Source organism: Ranitomeya variabilis, chromosome 4 (genome assembly GCF_051348905.1).
Source record: "Ranitomeya variabilis isolate aRanVar5 chromosome 4, aRanVar5.hap1, whole genome shotgun sequence".
Lineage (NCBI taxonomy): Eukaryota > Metazoa > Chordata > Amphibia > Anura > Dendrobatidae > Ranitomeya > Ranitomeya variabilis.
Genome location: NC_135235.1, coordinates 12,402,758 through 12,420,739, shown reverse-complemented (window position 1 = coordinate 12,420,739; position 17,982 = coordinate 12,402,758). Strand labels below are relative to the sequence as shown.

The window sequence follows — 17,982 nt, the reverse complement described above, 5'->3', positions numbered from 1 at the left end:
CTCTGCGTGGTTTTTTGTAGTTTTTTGTGCTGACCGCATAGTTTCCTTTTCTCTCCTCTGACTATTTAGCGTAGTCTGTCCTCCTTTGCTATAACCTGTTTCATTCCTGTGTTTGTGACTTTCCTCTTAACTCACAGTCAATATATGTGGGGGGGTTGCCTTTACCTTTGGGGAATTTCTCTGAGGCAAGGTTAGGCTTCTATTTCTATCTTTAGGGGTAGTTAGCTCTTAGGCTGTGAAGAGGCGTCTAGGGAGAGTTAGGTACGCTCCACGGCTATTTCTAGTGTGTGTGATAGGAGTAGGGTTTGCGGTCAGCAGAGTTCCCACTTTCCCAGAGCTTGTTCCGATTACTAGTTTACTCATCAGGTCATTCCGGGTGCTCCTAACCACCAGGTCCATAACAGTATCTCTGTATACAGGGAGCTCCGCCTAGTGGTGGCTGCAGACAGGATCTTATCATGTATCTCTGTATACAGGGAGCTCCCCCTAGTGGCTGCAGACAGACTCTTATCATATATCTCTGTATACAGGGAGCTCCCCCTAGTGGTGGCTGCAGACAGGATCTTATCATGTATCTCTGTATACAGGGAGCTCCTCCTAGTGGTGGCTGCAGACTGGATCTTATCATGTATCTCTGTATACAGGGAGCTCCCCCTAGTGGCTGCAGACAGGATCTTATCATGTATCTCTGTATACAGGGAGCTCCTCCTAGTGGTGGCTGCAGACTGGATCTTATCATGTATCTCTGTATACATGGAGCTCCCCCTAGTGGTGGCTGCAGACAGGATCTTATCATGTACCTCTGTATACAGGGAGCTCCCCCTAGTGGTGGCTGCAGACAGAATCTTATCATGTATCTCTGTATACAGGGAGCTCCCCCTAGTGGTGGCTGCAGACAGAATCTTATCATGTATCTCTGTATACAGGGACCTCCCCCCAGTGGTGACTGCAGTCAGGATCTTATCATGTATCTCTGTATACAGGGAGCTCCCCCTAGTGGTGGCTGCAGACAGGATCTTATCTTGTTTCTCTGTATACAGGGAGCTCCCCCTAGTGGTGACTGCAGACAGGATCTTATCATGTATCTCTGTATACAGGGAGCTCCCCCTAGTGGTGGCTGCAGACAGGATCTTTTCATGTATCTCTGTATACAGGGAGCTCCCCCTAGTGGTGACTGCAGACAGGATCTTATCATGTATCTCTGTATACAGGGAGCTCCCCCTAGTGGTGGCTGCAGACAGGATCTTATCTTGTTTCTCTGTATACAGGGAGCTCCCCCTAGTGGTGACTGCAGACAGGATCTTATCATGTATCTCTGTATACAGGGAGCTCCCCCTAGTGGTGGCTGCAGACAGGATCTTTTCATGTATCTCTGTATACAGGGAGCTCCCCCTAGTGGTGACTGCAGACAAGATCTTATCATGTATCTCTGTATACAGGGAGCTCCCCCTAGTGGTGGCTGCAGACAGGATCTTATCATGTATCTCTGTATACAGTGAGCTAGCTCACCCTAGTGGTGACTGCAGACTGGATCTTATCATGTATCTCTGTATACAGGGAGCTCCCCCTAGTGGTGACTGCAGACAGGATCTTATCATGTATCTCTGTATACAGGGAGCTCCCCCTAGTGGTGGCTGCAGACAGGATCTTTTCATGTATCTCTGTATACAGGGAGCTCCCCCTAGTGGTGGCTGCAGACAGGATCTTATCATGTATCTCTGTATACAGTGAGCTCACCCTAGTGGTGGCTGCAGACAGAATCTTATCATGTATCTCTGTATACAGGGAGCTCCCCCTAGTGGTGGCTGCAGACAGGATCTTATCATGTATCTCTGTATACAGTGAGCTAGCTCACCCTAGTGGTGACTGCAGACAGGATCTTATCATGTATCTCTGTATACAGGGAGCTCCCCCTAGTGGTGGCTGCAGACAGGATCTTATCATGTATCTCTGTATACAGTGAGCTCCCCCTAGTGGTGACTGCAGACAGGATCTTATCATGTATCTCTGTATACAGGGAGCTCCCCCTAGTGGTGGCTGCAGACAGGATCTTATCATGTATCTCTGTATACAGGGAGCTCCCCCTAGTGGTGGCTGCAGACAGGATCTTATCATGTATCTCTGCATACAGGGAGCTCCCCCTAGTGGTGGCTGCAGACAGGATCTTATCATGTATCTCTGTATACAGCGAGCTCCCCCCAGTGGTGACTGCAGACAGGATCTTATCATGTATCTCTGTATACAGGGAGCTCCCCCTAGTGGTGGCTGCAGACAGGATCTTATCATGTATCTCTGTATACAGGGAGCTCCCCCTAGTGGTGGCTGTAGTTTTGTCTCTCCTTTAATACAAATTAGCCCAATGCCGCCCTCTTCTGTCTTCTGATTGGTAGGACAACACCATTTTAAAGGGAATCTGTCACCCCAAAATTTGCCTATAAGTTAAGGCCACCGGCCATCAGGGGCTTAACTCCAGCATTCTGTAATGTAAGCCCCCGGCGTAACCTGCAAGATAAGAAAAACGAGTTATATTATACTCACCCAGGGGCGGTCCTGGTCCGATGGGCTGTCTGGTCCGGGGCCTCCCATCTTCATACGATGACGTCCTCTTCTTTGCTTCCTGTCGCGGCTCCTGCACAGGAGTACTGATTTGCTCTGCTGAGGTGCTGGGCCTCTCTGACCTTTCCCTGCGCACTGCAGTAGTTTGCTCTGCCCTCAACAGGACAGATAAAGCAAACACAGCGACAGAAGCAAAGAAGAGGACGACATCGTATGAAGATGGGAGGTGCTGGACCCGGGCCGCCCATCGGACCAGGGCCGCCCCTGGGTGAGTATAATATAACTTGTTTTTCTTATCTTTCAGGATACGTCGGGGGGGGGCTTACATTCAAGAATGATATAGATAAGCCCGTGATGCCGGTGGCCTTAGCTTATAGGCGAATTTTGGGGTGACAGATTCCCTTTAAGGGCAATGTTCAGATGGTTGACTGCACATCAATTAGTCCATGAGCCAAGAACCAAATTTGACGATATCGGTACCAAGCGGAGTGACTAATTCTCTTTGGTATTTTTAGGTAGATGCATGTCTGTAGTTTATTTTTTGATATGATAGCCCTTACATATACGTAGCTTATTAACCCCTTCAGCCCTAGGCCTATTTGTACCCAAGTGCCTAAGCCAATCTGACCTGTGCCACTTCATGGGCTAATAACTTTGGAACGCTTTCACCTATCCAAGCCATTCTGAGATTGTTTTCTCGTGACATATTGTACTTCACGTCAGTGCTAAATGGGAGTCAATATATTTTACCTTTCTATATAAAAAAATGCTAAATATTCGGAAATTTTGGAAAAATCGGCAATTTTTTAACTTTGAAATTCTCTGCTTTTTACAAAAATACTGATACCCCCCATAATAGTTATTAATTTACACTCCCCACATGTTTACTTCATATTGGCATCATTTTGAAAATGAAACCTTATTGTTTTACGACGTAATAGGGCTTATAGTTTTATGCGCAATTTTTCACATTTACAGCAAAACCCACTTTTCAAAGGACCAAGTCACTTCTGAAGTCACTTTAAGGGGCTTACATAACAGAAACCACCCATAAATTACCCCATTTTGCAAACTACACCCCTCAAGCTGTTCAAAACTCATTTTTAAAAACTGTTAACCCTTTAGGTTAGGACAGTAGCTGTATAATAGCTTCTGGTGCTGGTGCCCCTTGCATCCACTTGACAACAAGCTTTCCGTCGTTATCTATCATCCAACCGCAGTCTGTTGGGTTTGCAACCCATGGCTGGCTCTGCAGACTTCTCCTCCAGATCGCAGCCTGGTAGTTTGCACGCAGTGCATGCATGAAAAGGCAGTCCTGGCAAGGAGGGAGTTGACTTGACTCTACCACTCCACGTCTGGCACAGAACAGCTGATAACGGAGCCTGTTTACCTCAGTTGTTTGGGTAGTTGGCAGGTACATGTGGCAGGTGATTTCCTGTAACTTCTCAAAAAGTTCGGTAGACACTTCCCATGAACGACCAACTTCCTGAAAGGCATCCTGGTATGTCTTGTTCATCTTCAACTGCTTGAGTGTCGTCATCTTCCCACGGCCAGCGAATGCACTGACGGTGTCACAGCCTGTAAATGCATGCATACCAATCAATGAATCACATACGCTGCCTCCCAATGTTCGGCTCAGAGTGGTGATATCCAGGAATCTTGTCCGGTTCTGTGTACCGCATTTCTGGAACAGGTGGGATGGGATTTTGTGGCACATGCCCAGACACAGGACCATGACATCAGTATCCTCCGAAGTGATGATGACCGACTTGTAACCAGATTCTGCTGCATGAAGAGCATGGAGAAGGAGGCGTTTGTCTGCTTCTTCTTGATTTGACTTAAGGTCAGCAGCCTCTTCCCACTGTTCTTTGGTGATCTTAAAGCAGAGCTGCTCACATGTGACATACAGCTCCTTCTCCTCAAGCTTCTCCCTGTGGTGTTTCGCCTTCCATTCTTCTACCAGAAACTTTATGAGACTTGCCTTGTTGGAGGAACTACTTAGAAGCTTTTTCCACTGCTGGATGTTGTGCCCATGTTGAATGTTCTTGAAATGGATCCCTGTGCCTTCATATCTGTTGACTCTTTCTGTATCTTTGATGGATGTCTCCTTGTAGACGTCAAAGACAATATCAATGCGCTTGCTCTTAGCACCCTCATGGATAGCGCGACTCATTGCTGTGCCTGCTAGCTGGCCAAATGTTGCATTGTTTCCCTTCAGTTTCTGAACCAGGCTCATCCCATCAATGATGGTTGCAGAGGGCTCGGGGATCACTTCTGCAGGACGAGCATTCCTCTCCAACTCCCTTGCGAGGGCAGCCTTGTTGGTCTTGCGGATAGACCCATCACCATTGGCAAGTGCCCATGGCAATGGACCCAGGGGATGAGTCAAGACATCACTCATTTGTAGCTTTCTGTTCTCAGCTACAAGTATCATCTGGCCAAATAGGTTTCTGTCAGCCTTCAAAATTACCTCCTTGCCAAGACCTTGTCTGCGTGTCTTCATTTGGATGTTAGAGAACGTTTTAAGTTTGTTCTTCGTCATCTTGTCATGAAACAATGTAGTTGGCTTATCGGTACCCAAACGCTCATCCTTGAATGTTTGATATGCATCCTCTCCTATACTGTATGCCCCTTGAAGGTCTTTGGCTACATCTGGTGGTGCTACAGTCGCTGTTGACAAACTGATAAGTTCACCATTATGCTCTTTGTTGAAGGGGTTCACCCAACCTGTCTCCAGCAGTTGAACGAAAGATTGGACATCGGCTTCATCTCTTCTAATCCTAGACACCTGTAGGTCTGAATGGCTGAAGTCAGTATATTGTTGGCCTACCAGGGCCCTCAGCTGCCTCAAGTACATACTGCGGTACTCTGATGTCAGGTAGAACCTGGAAACAGCTCCAACTTTGAGGCTGAAGCCTTTTGTGCCCCCTGGTGTCTGGGTGTCTTTGTTGATTGTCTCTTCAATGGTCTGGTCCACAGGAATTCGTCCAAAAGGATTCTTGCTACCGATCTGGACCGAAAAGCCACCTTGCATGAAGTATTCATGGACCTCTGGGTGTTCTATGGGCAGCCGAGACATTGTGGCATAGTAATAGGTTAGGTATCGGGCATAGTTGACCTTGTCATAGGCAAAACACCATGGTATCATCTGTCGGATTGCTCCTAGGTGAAGCATCCAGTTGCCTTCTCTTGAAGCTCGAACCAGGGCCAGCATGGTCTCGACCATGTCCAAGTATGACATCCAGAATGCTGAGAGTTGTTCATTTCTGAGGGTCTCAAGATAAACTTGAAAGAGCTTCAGGGTAAGTGTGCAAGATTCATTATCCAAGAGCTTTTCGAAGGATCCCTGCGACACACTGATGCGAAAGTTTGTGATGTTCTTCAGTGTTTCATCCAGATGGTGAAGGTCCCTTGCATGGTTTTCTTCTAGCCATGGAAGGAAGTTTTTCCAAGCAAGCCTCATAAGTGCTTCATAGACCAGCTTGTGTAGTCTCACTGCTCTGCCTGGGAGGTGTCAGCCTCTACAGAGGGAGATAGGAGCTCTGCAGAGAAGACCGGAGAGTCCTGTTCAGCACAGAACGTGTATGTGTCAGTGTGTGTGCGTGTGTTGGGGCACCTCAGGGTGTCTTCAAATGTGACATAGCCCCCTAGATTTCTTCCAGTAAAATTTGCACTCCAAAAGTCATTTGGCGCTCCTTCCCTTCCGAGGCCTGCCGTTCCCCAATACTGCAGTGTACGACAACATATCGGGTGTTGTTGTGTTCGGGAGAGATTGGTGAACAAATAGTGGGGTGCATTTGTTGCTGGTACACCTCTTAAAAATAAAAAAATGAGCCTAAAATGACACCTTCATGTAAAAAATGCACTTTTTCCATTTTCTCAACCAAGTGTTTCCAACTACTGTGAAACACTGGTTGGGTCAAAGTGGTCACTATACCCCCTAAAAGATTCCTTGGGGGTGTAGTTTCCAAAATAGGGTCACTTTTTGGGGTTTCCACTGTGGGGGTACCTCAGGCAGCCTTCAAATGTGACATGGCCCCCTAGATTTCTTCCAGTGAATCCGCCACCCAAAAACCACATAGCGCTCCTTCCGTGTTGAGCTGTGCTGTGTGCCCATACTTTAGTTTACGAGTACATGTGGGGTGTTTCTATAAACTGCAGAATTAGGGTAACCAAGTTTGGGTTTGCCGTTAACCCTTGCTAGGTTGCAGGTAAAATTGGATTACAATGTAATATCTGGAAAAAAAATGAAATTTTGAAATTTCGCCTTCATTCTGCTAAAATTCCTGTGGAACACCTAAAGGGTTAACAGTTTTTAAAAATGAGTTTTGAACAGCTTGAGGGGTGTAGTTTGCAAAATGGGGTAATTTATGGGTGGTTTCTGTTATGTAAGCCCCTTAAAGTGACTTCAGAAGTGACTTGGTCCTTTGAAAAGTGGGTTTTGCTGTAAATGTGAAAAATTGCGCATAAAACTATAAGCCCTATTACGTCGTAAAACAATAAGGTTTCATTTTCAAAATGATGCCAATATGAAGTAAACATGTGGGGAGTGTAAATTAATAACTATTATGGGGGGTATCAGTATTTTTGTAAAAAGCAGAGAATTTCAAAGTTAAAAAATTGCCGATTTTTCCAAAATTTCCGAATATTTAGCATTTTTTTATATAGAAAGGTAAAATATATTGACTCCCATTTAGCACTGACGTGAAGTACAATATGTCACGAGAAAACAATCTCAGAATGGCTTGGATAGGTGAAAGCGTTCCAAAGTTATTAGCCCATGAAGTGGCACAGGTCAGATTGGCTTAGGCACTTGGGTACAAATAGGCCTAGGGCTGAAGGGGTTAATAAGCTACGTATATGTAAGGGCTATCATATCAAAAAATAAACTACAGACATGCATCTACCTAAAAATACCAAAGAAAATTAGTCACTCCGGGTGGTACCGATATCTGGCCCGGCTCATGGACTAAATAGTGAAAGTAATTGCCCCCAAAAAACTTACGCCTGGCAGAACGGCTTCTTCTGGAAACTGACAAAATTGTTGACGGTGAGGATCATTTTGCAGACTTCACAGTGGAAGCACGCCTTGTGCCAGGTCTGAAAGGAGCAGACAGGAATATATGAGAAATATGTGGGAACCCCCCGACCTTTCCGCCACTACAATCTCATGTAAGGGTCTTGGAGGATCATAAACATGGCGCCAGGACCATCATGGGCGATAAATGTCAGATCTGCATAGAGCCACACTGACCAATCACACAGAGGCTCAATATCGCCACCAACACTGGATAGTAGAAGCACATTGCAGGATGCAAACCCTCCAGAGCAGCGCTCAGTGCGGTAACATGAGATCAGGACAAGATGTGATGACCGCCAAACCCTCCAGATAAAATTAGAGAAACGAGAAGACTTTCTAAGAAGAAACCGGAACCAAAATCAAAGTGCAAAGACCAACACTGGAAGCAAAGTTACCCAGGTTATACCAGCTGTACATATATCATTATACACAACAGATGCCCAGGTTATACCAGCTGTACATATATAATTATATACAGGAGATGCCCAGGTTATACCAGCTGTACATATATAATTATATACAGGAGATGCCCAGGTTATAACCAGCTGTACATATATAATTATATACAGGAGATGCCCAGGTTATAACCAGCTGTACATATATCATTATACACAACAGATGCCCAGGTTATACCAGCTGTACATATATAATTATATACAGGAGATGCCCAGGTTATACCAGCTGTACATATATAATTATATACAGGCGATGGCCAGGTTATACCAGCTGTACATATATAATTATATACAGGAGATGCCCAGGTTATACCAGCTGTACATATATCATTATACACAACAGATGCCCAGGTTATACCAGCTGTACATATATAATTATATACAGGAGATGCCCAGGTTATACCAGCTGTACATATATAATTATATACAGGAGATGCCCAGGTTATAACCAGCTGTACATATATAATTATATACAGGAGATGCCCAGGTTATACCAGCTGTACATATATAATTATATACAGGAGATGCCCAGGTTATACCAGCTGTACATATATAATTATATACAGGAGATGCCCAGGTTATACCAGCTGTACATATATAATTATAAACAGGAGATGCCCAGGTTATACCAGCTGTACATATATAATTATATACAGGAGATACCCAGGTTATACCAGCTGTACATATATAATTATATACAGGAGATGCCCAGGTTATACCAGCTGTACATATATAATTATATACAGGAGATGCCCAGGTTATACCGGCTGTACATATATAATTATAAACAGGAGATGCCCAGGTTATACCAGCTGTACATATATAATTATATACAGGAGATACCCAGGTTATACCAGCTGTACATATATAATTATATACAGGAGATGCCCAGGTTATACCAGCTGTACATATATAATTATATACAGGAGATGCCCAGGTTATACCAGCTGTACATATATAATTATATACAGGAGATGCCCAGGTTATACCGGCTGTACATATATAATTATATACAGGAGATGCCCAGGTTATACCGGCTGTACATATATAATTATAAACAAGAGATGCCCAGGTTATACCAGCTGTACATATATAATTATATACAGGAGATGCCCAGGTTATACCAGCTGTACATATATAATTATAAACAGGAGATGCCCAGGTTATACCAGCTGTACATATATAATTACCGTATATACTCGAGTATAAGCCGAGATTTTCAGCCCCAAAAAATGGGCTGAAAGTGCCCCTCTCGGCTTATACTCAAGTCATGGTTGGTGGAGTGGGTCGGCAGGTGAGGGGGAGCGACGACGGTCACATACTCACCTGCTCCTGGCGCTCCTGACGCGGTCCCTGCATGTCCCATGGTCTAAGGCGCCCGCAGCTTCTTCCTCTGTTCAGCGGTCACTGGTACCACGAATTACAGTAATTAATATGGACTCCACTCCCATAGGGGGGAGCCACATATTCATTACTGTAATCATCGGTACCAGTGACCGCTGAACAGAGGAAGAAGCTGCGGGCGCCGGAGACCATCTGTCCGGGAGAAGCTGCCAGGGACCGCGCTGAGAGCAGGTGAGTATTTCATACTCACCTTTCCCCGTTCCACCGACGCTCCGTCTTCCGCGTCCTCTGTAGTGACTGTGCAGGTCAGAGGGCGCAATGACGCACTAGTGTGCGCGCCGCAATCTGCCTGAACAGTCAGTGCGGAGAGACGGGATGCTGAGGAGCAGCGACGACACGTGAGTATGTCTTTTTTTTTTTATTGCAGCAGCAGCAGCAGCATTATATGGGGCACATTGTTATATGGAGCATCTTATGGGGCCCATCATAAATTTTATGGAGCATTATATGGGGCAAGTGTCTATATGGAGCCCATCATGAACTGTATGGAGCATTATATGGGGCTCCTGATTCAATATGGATATTCCAAAACACTTAACCTACTGATGTCTCAATTAATTTTACTTTTATTGGTATCTATTTTTATTTTTGTCATTTACCGGTAGCTGCTGCATTTTCCACCCTAGGCTTATAATCGAGTCATTAAGTTTTCCCAGTTTTTTGTGGCAAAATTAGGGGGTCGGCTTATACACGGGTCGGCTTATACTCGAGTATATACGGTATTGGACCAGTTCTTAGATAAGGAATGTTTTATTGTCCTCTGATTGGGGTCTGGTTCTGTTGTGATGACCCCACATGGTCTGAGGGCCAAATTCCTTAGTTGATATAAAAATACATAAATCCATGTGACACATTCATTCCTGCACTGAGTGTCAAAGGTCGTCATCAGTTTATATTCCCATATTCTTCTGTCTCTTTGAGATTTGAAGTTACCTTTTAATACAAGTAATTTTATGTCCATAATGTTATGATCCGGGAGACATAGACTCCTTCAGACATGTGATAAAATCCACCATCATAGACACTAACAGGAGACAAGCGTCCAACATCAGTGCCCAGGAGAGAAAGGCCACACAGTCTTTAAAAACCAACAAAGAAATCATCATTAAACCTGCTGACAAGGGAGGTGCAGTAGTCATGATGAACACATCAGACTATATGAAGGAAGCAAACAGACGACTTATGGACACACGCTACTACGTAACATCGGAGTCGGATCCTCTATATTCTATACTTGGATCCAGCACTCTGTGAACAGCCGGCTTCTTTACCAATGACCTTTTCATGGGCTTCCTTTCTCCTGAACACCAGGCACATGTGTCACGAGCGGCACCCTGATGTTTTATTAATGTCTTGCTATTGGTGCACAGTAATGTATTTGTCATGTACTGTAATGTGATGTATTGTGCTTTAGCTTAGGGATAGATTAGTGAGTAGTGCAGGACCATAGGGGGATTAGAATAGAGGGGGCACAGTAGAGAGAGAGCATAGGACAGATGTAAGAGTAGTAAGGTATAGGCAGCATAGGGGTTAAGTAGATGAGAGGAGTCACACAGCAGAGCAGCACAGAGCAGGGAGGTATAGGACAGATACTTCCTGGTTCTGTCAGATGCCGGGCAGCTTGCCCAAGGGCAGGAGCGTATTACAGGCCATAGGGGATAAGTCTGCAGATGGCAGTAAGGGCCCCCTCAGGCTGAGAATCGTGCAGGTGGTCACCAGTATATACAGAACCGTTCCAAGGAAGGATCCAAAGCTAGTGGCTGGGATTAGGAGGCAGCTGAGTTGGCGAGCCCGTTACCCTATAACTCACAGCCGGACCAGGCAAACGGCAGGAAGCTGCTGGGCCTGGAGCACGAGTGCGACAGAGATTGTCCAAGGAAACCGGTGGGACACAGATAGTTGAGCTTGCCAGGAAACGGAGGCTGATGCAGAAGATAAAGTCTGTCCGGTTTACAGGGAAAGATGTCTCTGTGTATAACTTGTGCTGCCTATGTGATGAATATGCTGCTGCCTAGTAAAGTTAAAAGACCTCATCTCTGAAGTGATTTGCGGAGCTCATGAATGTGCAGCCGACATGGCAGCAGCTGAGGGGAATCTGACAGAGCCTGTGAGTGTGCTGTGGTGCACGCTGCACATGCTGTACAAGGGACTTTATCTTTTCATGTATGAGGTGCCGCTGTGCTCATGGACTGTTGCTTCGTGAACTCACACATGACTACCACCCCGTGCCACCTTGTTACAGCTTCCCCTCCTTGTGGAGTGTGTCAGTGACACGTTCTGGACATCTGTCAGGTCAGCAGTCTTCCCCATGATTGTGGAGCTACTGACACAGACTAAGGGACCTTTACAAACACTTTGGAGCCTTTACAGGTGATTATTGTTAATTATTCTAATTTACTGAGATAATGACTTTTGGGTTTTCATTGGCTGTAAGCCATAATCATCAACATTAACAGAAATAAACACGTGAAATAGATCACTCTGTGTGTAATGACTATATAATATAGGAGATTCACTTTTTGTATTGAAGAACTGAAATAAATTCACGTTTTGATGATATTCTAATTTCGTGAGAAGCTCCTGTATAGGATGCAGAAACGAAGATTGTGTGCTGTATAAATGATAAGCTATAGAGGCATGCGGTGCACAATGGATAGTGATCAGGCTCGGTGGACCCCTGTGCAGATCTGGGCCCCCAACCCACTGTATAGGTAGATTTGTGAACGGGAGTAGTGTATGAGGCAAAAAGTGCCCCCCCCAAAATCATTGTTACTGGTGGGACCATAGCCTCACATTCTGACACTGACAGCGATACACAATTACTAATCAAATAAATATGTCACACAGGAGAGGATTAGATACACAGCTCAGCAGTCAGTATCACACAGGAGAGGATTAGATACTCAGCTCAGCAGTCAGTATCATACAGGATAGGATTAGATACACGGCTCAGCAGACAGAATCACACAGGAGAGGATTAGATACACAGCTCAGCAGTCAGTATCACACAGGAGAGGATTAGATACACGGCTCAGCAGTCAGTATCACACAGGAGAGGATTAGATACACGGCTCAGCAGTCAGTATCACACAGGAGAGGATTAGATACACGGCTCAGCAGTCAGTATCACACAGGACAGGATTAGATACACAGCTCAGCGGACAGTATCACACAGGAGAGGATTAGATACACGGCTCAGCAGTCAGTATCACACAGGATAGGATTAGATACACAGCTCAGCAGTCAGTATCACACAGGATAGGATTAGATACACGGCTCAGCAGTCAGTATCACACAGGAGAGGATTAGATACACAGCTCAGCAGTCAGTATCACACAGGATAGGATTAGATACACGGCTCAGCAGACAGTATCACACAGGAGAGGATTAGATACACGGCTCAGCAGACAGTATCACACAGGAGAGGATTAGATACACGGCTCAGCAGACAGTATCACACAGGAGAGGATTAGATACACAGCTCAGCAGTCAGTATCACACAGGATAGGATTAGATACACGGCTCAGCAGACAGTATCACACAGGATAGGATTAGATACACGGCTCAGCAGTCAGTATCACACAGGAGAGGATTAGATACACGGCTCAGCAGTCAGTATCACACAGGACAGGATTAGATACACAGCTCAGCAGTCAGTATCACACAGGAGAGGATTAGATACACGGCTCAGCAGTCAGTATCACACAGGATAGGATTAGATACACGGCTCAGCAGACAGAATCACACAGGAGAGGATTAGATACTCAGCTCAGCAGTCAGTATCACACAGGATAGGATTAGATACACGGCTCAGCAGACAGTATCACACAGGATAGGATTAGATACACAGCTCAGCAGTCAGTATCATACAGGATAGGATTAGATACACGGCTCAGCAGACAGTATCACACAGGATAGGATTAGATACACGGCTCAGCAGTCAGTATCACACAGGAGAGGATTAGATACACAGCTCAGCAGTCAGTATCATACAGGATAGGATTAGATACACGGCTCAGCAGTCAGTATCACACAGGATAGGATTAGATACACGGCTCAGCAGACAGTATCACACAGGAGAGGATTATATACACAGCTCAGCAGTCAGTATCACACAGGAGAGGATTAGATACACGGCTCAGCAGACAGTATCACACAGGATAGGATTATATACACAGCTCAGCAGACAGTATCACACAGGATAGGATTATATACACAGCTCAGCAGTCAGTATCACACAGGAGAGGATTAGATACACAGCTCAGCAGTCAGTATCACACAGGATAGGATTATATACACAGCTCAGCAGTCAGTATCACACAGGAGAGGATTAGATACACGGCTCAGCAGTCAGTATCACACAGGATGGGATTAGATACACAGCTCAGCAGACAGTATCACACAGGATAGGATTAGATACACGGCTCAGCAGTCAGTATCACACAGGAGAGGATTAGATACACAGCTCAGCAGTCAGTATCACACCGGAAGGGATTAGATACACGGCTCAGCAGACAGTATCACACAGGATAGGATTATATACACAGCTCAGCAGACAGTATCACACAGGATAGGATTAGATACACAGCTCAGCAGTCAGTATCACACAGGATAGGATTAGATACACAGCTCAGCAGACAGTATCACACAGGATAGGATTAGATACACAGCTCAGCAGTCAGTATCACACAGGATAGGATTAGATACACAGCTCAGCAGACAGTATCACACAGGATAGGATTAGATACACGGCTCAGCAGTCGTAGGACATTATTCCTGTCCGTGTTGATACTTCTTTCCATACAATGTCATGGCGCTCGGTACCTGATCTATGCAGCTGACCTTCTCGGCCGGGTACACGCCGTACCCACAGCGGGCACAAGGCACAACGTTCATTGTGAAATCCAAAGTAAAAACTTTCCAGTAAACTTTGTAAAGTCCGGGTGATGCCGCAGATGGAGCAGACTGTATTGTAAGGTGTCGGATCAGGCAGCGGAGTGACAGCTGACCGTCGCAGCTATTTATGTCCACAAGTGACGGGGTCTCATTTATAGGGGAGGACGGGGCGACGTGTGGGTGATGACGGCTCACACTAAAAAGGAGAGTGAAGTCACACCGGAGCCTGCAGAAACAAGTGCAATGACTGGGCCGGTCTGTAATAACATTATTATAGCTCAGTCACTGCTACAAGATGGTAAAAATAATTCCATCCTCATCAATGTGAACAGGACTTCAGCAACGATCTCACGAGACCCCAAAAAAACAACGTTTTGGAGAAAATTCTGGCACTTTCCTAGATGCATCTGTACTTGTAGAGCCAGGAGAGGGGCATTATAGCCGAGGTTGTCTCCGGGACCCCCGACAGGCAGATCTCCGTATCTCCGCAAGGCTGGATGGTAAAAACGATCTTCACCGATCCCCCCAGAAAGAGAGGAGATCCGGACACATTCACGGGATTTCCGTGACTTAAATCCATGTATTTGGGAGTGGAAATGTCTTCTGTAATCAGGTTTCATTAATGATATGAGACTTTTGTCTTCTCCATCCTGTAAGTATCACAGTACATAGCACCGGAGACGTCAGTGTAACCTGTATCTCTCTTCTCCTGAACCATCCTCTGAATTGATTTCTGAACACAAAGTTTAAGGATATAAATCAATTTATAAGAAGGTTGAGAAAATGAGTAATAAACACAGAAAAGAATGAGCTTAATGGGGGTAACTCATTCCGCAGCCTGCTATGTACTGTGATACATGGAGGATGTAGAAACCAGGTACATGTACGATACATGGAGGATGTAGAAAAAAGATACATGTGAGATACATGGAGGATGTAGAAACCAGATACACGTGCGATACATGAAGCATGTAGAAAAAAGATACATGTGAGATACATGGAGGATGTAGAAACCAGATACATGTGTGATACATGGAGGATGTAGAAACCAGATACATGTGTGATACATGGAGGATGTATAACCAGATACATGTGCGATATATGGAGGATGTAGAAACCAGATACATGTGTGATACATGGAGGATGTAGAAACCAGATACATGTGTGATATATGGAGGATGTAGAAACCAGATACATGTGCGATACATGGAGGATGTATAACCAGATACATGTGCGATACATGGAGGATGTATAACCAGATACATGTGCGATACATGGAGGATGTATAACCAGATACATGTGCGATACATGGAGGATGTATAACCAGATACATCTACAATACATGGAGGATGTAGAAACCAGATACATGTGTGATATATGGAGGATGTAGAAACCAGATACATGTGTGATACATGGAGGATGTATAACCAGATACATGTGCGATACATGGAGGATGTAGAAACCAGATACATGTGTGATATATGGAGGATGTAGAAACAGATACATGTGTGATACACGGAGGATGTAGAAACCAGATACATGTGTGATATATGGAGGATGTAGAAACAGATACATGTGTGATATATGGAGGATGTAGAAACCAGATACATCTACAATACATGGAGGATGTAGAAACCAGATACATGTGTGATACATGGAGGATGTAGAAACCAGATACATCTACAATACATGGAGGATGTAGAAACCAGATACATGTGTGATACATGGAGGATGTAGAAACCAGATACATGTGTGATACACGGAGGATGTAGAAACCAGATACATGTGTGATATATGGAGGATGTAGAAACAGATACATGTGTGATACACGGAGGATGTAGAAACCAGATACATGTGTGATATATGGAGGATGTAGAAACAGATACATGTGTGATATATGGAGGATGTAGAAACCAGATACATCTACAATACATGGAGGATGTAGAAACCAGATACATGTGTGATACATGGAGGATGTAGAAACCAGATACATGTGTGATACACGGAGGATGTAGAAACAAGATACATGAGCGATACACGGAGGATGTAGATACACGGAGGATGTAGAAACCAGATACATGTGTGATACACGGAGGATGTAGAAACCAGATACATGAGATACATGAGTGATACATGGAGGATGTAGAAACCAGACACATGTGTGATACACGGAGGATGTAGAATCTAGATACATGTGTGATACACGGAGGATGTAGAAACCAGATACATGAGCGATACACGGAGGATGTAGAAACAAGATACATGAGCGATACACGGAGGATGTAGATACATGGAGGATGTAGAAACCAGATACACGTGTGATACACGGAGGATGTAGAAACCAGACACATGTGTGATACACGGAGGATGTAGAATCTAGATACATGTGTGATACACGGAGGATGTAGAAACCAGATACATGAGCGATACACGGAGGATGTAGAAACAACATACATGAGCGATACACGGAGGATGTAGATACACGGAGGATGTAGAATCTAGATACATGTGTGATACACGGAGGATGTAGAATCCAGATACATGAGATACATGTGTGATACACGGAGGATGTAGAAACCAGATACATGAGATACATGTGTGATACACGGAGGATGTAGAAACCAGATACATGAGCGATACACGGAGGATGTAGAAACAAGATACATGAGCGATACACGGAGGATGTAGATACACGGAGGATGTAGAATCTAGATACATGTGTGATACACGGAGGATGTAGAAACCAGATACATGAGATACATGTGTGATACACGGAGGATGTAGAAACCAGATACATGAGCGATACACGGAGGATGTAGATACACGGAGGATGTAGATACACGGAGGATGTAGAATCTAGATACATGTGTGATACATGGAGGATGTAGAAACCAGACACGTGTGATACACGGAGGATGTAGAAACCAGATACATGTGTGATACATGGAGGATGTAGAAACCAGATGCGGTCCGGTCCGATGGGCGTCGTGGTCCGGGGCCTCCCATCTTCTTACGATGACGTCCTCTTCTGGTCTTCACGCTGCGGCTCCGGCGCAGGCATACTGATCTGTCCTATTGAGGGTAAAGTACTGCAGTGCCCAGGATGTCAGCGTATGAAGATGGGAGGCGCTGGACCGGACCGCCCCCGGGCGAGTATAATCTAACGTCTTTTTCTCATCTTTCTGGATACATCGGGGGCTTACATTACAGAATGCGGTAGAGAAGCTCCTGATGCCGGTGGCCGCAGCTCATATGCGGTTTGGGGGGTGACAGGTTCCCTTTAACCCAGGGGCGGACTGGGCCGGGTGGCAGGAATGCATATGCCCCCCGGGCCGGTGCCTGAGCAGCTGCACAGGGCCGCTGGAGGACCGGCAGCGATTTTAATACATAGCGCGCCGGCCCTTTAAAACTAAGCCAGGTCCTGTGTGCGCGCGTTGCCCGCGCTGACAAGTGCCGCGGCGGCCCACGCTAGTGCAGAAGCACGGCCGCGGGAGTAGCTCCTGAGCGTGCTCGTCTGCTGCCCGTGTCAGCGCGGGCAAGCAGGAGACCACGCGCGCACGTGTTATTTGAAAAGGCCGGCGCGCGCATAGG

The 17,982-nt window shown here is 45.4% G+C and overlaps 1 protein-coding gene across 4 annotated transcripts in view; it reads right to left on the bottom strand.

The window, feature by feature from the left end:
• NRAP (nebulin related anchoring protein) overlaps positions 1–14,498 on the bottom strand; it is a 135,400-nt gene extending 120,902 nt beyond the window's left edge. For all 4 annotated transcript variants that reach the window (XM_077258017.1, XM_077258020.1, XM_077258021.1 and 1 more), the window contains exons 1-2: positions 14,320–14,498; positions 7,562–7,656 (exon numbers count right to left, since the gene is read on the bottom strand). In XM_077258017.1, coding sequence (XP_077114132.1) covers positions 7,562–7,656; positions 14,320–14,391 — 167 coding nt within the window. In that variant the 5' untranslated portion in view covers positions 14,392–14,498. The remainder of the gene's footprint in view (positions 1–7,561; positions 7,657–14,319) is intronic.
• Between the last annotated feature and the right edge of the window lie 3,484 nt (positions 14,499–17,982).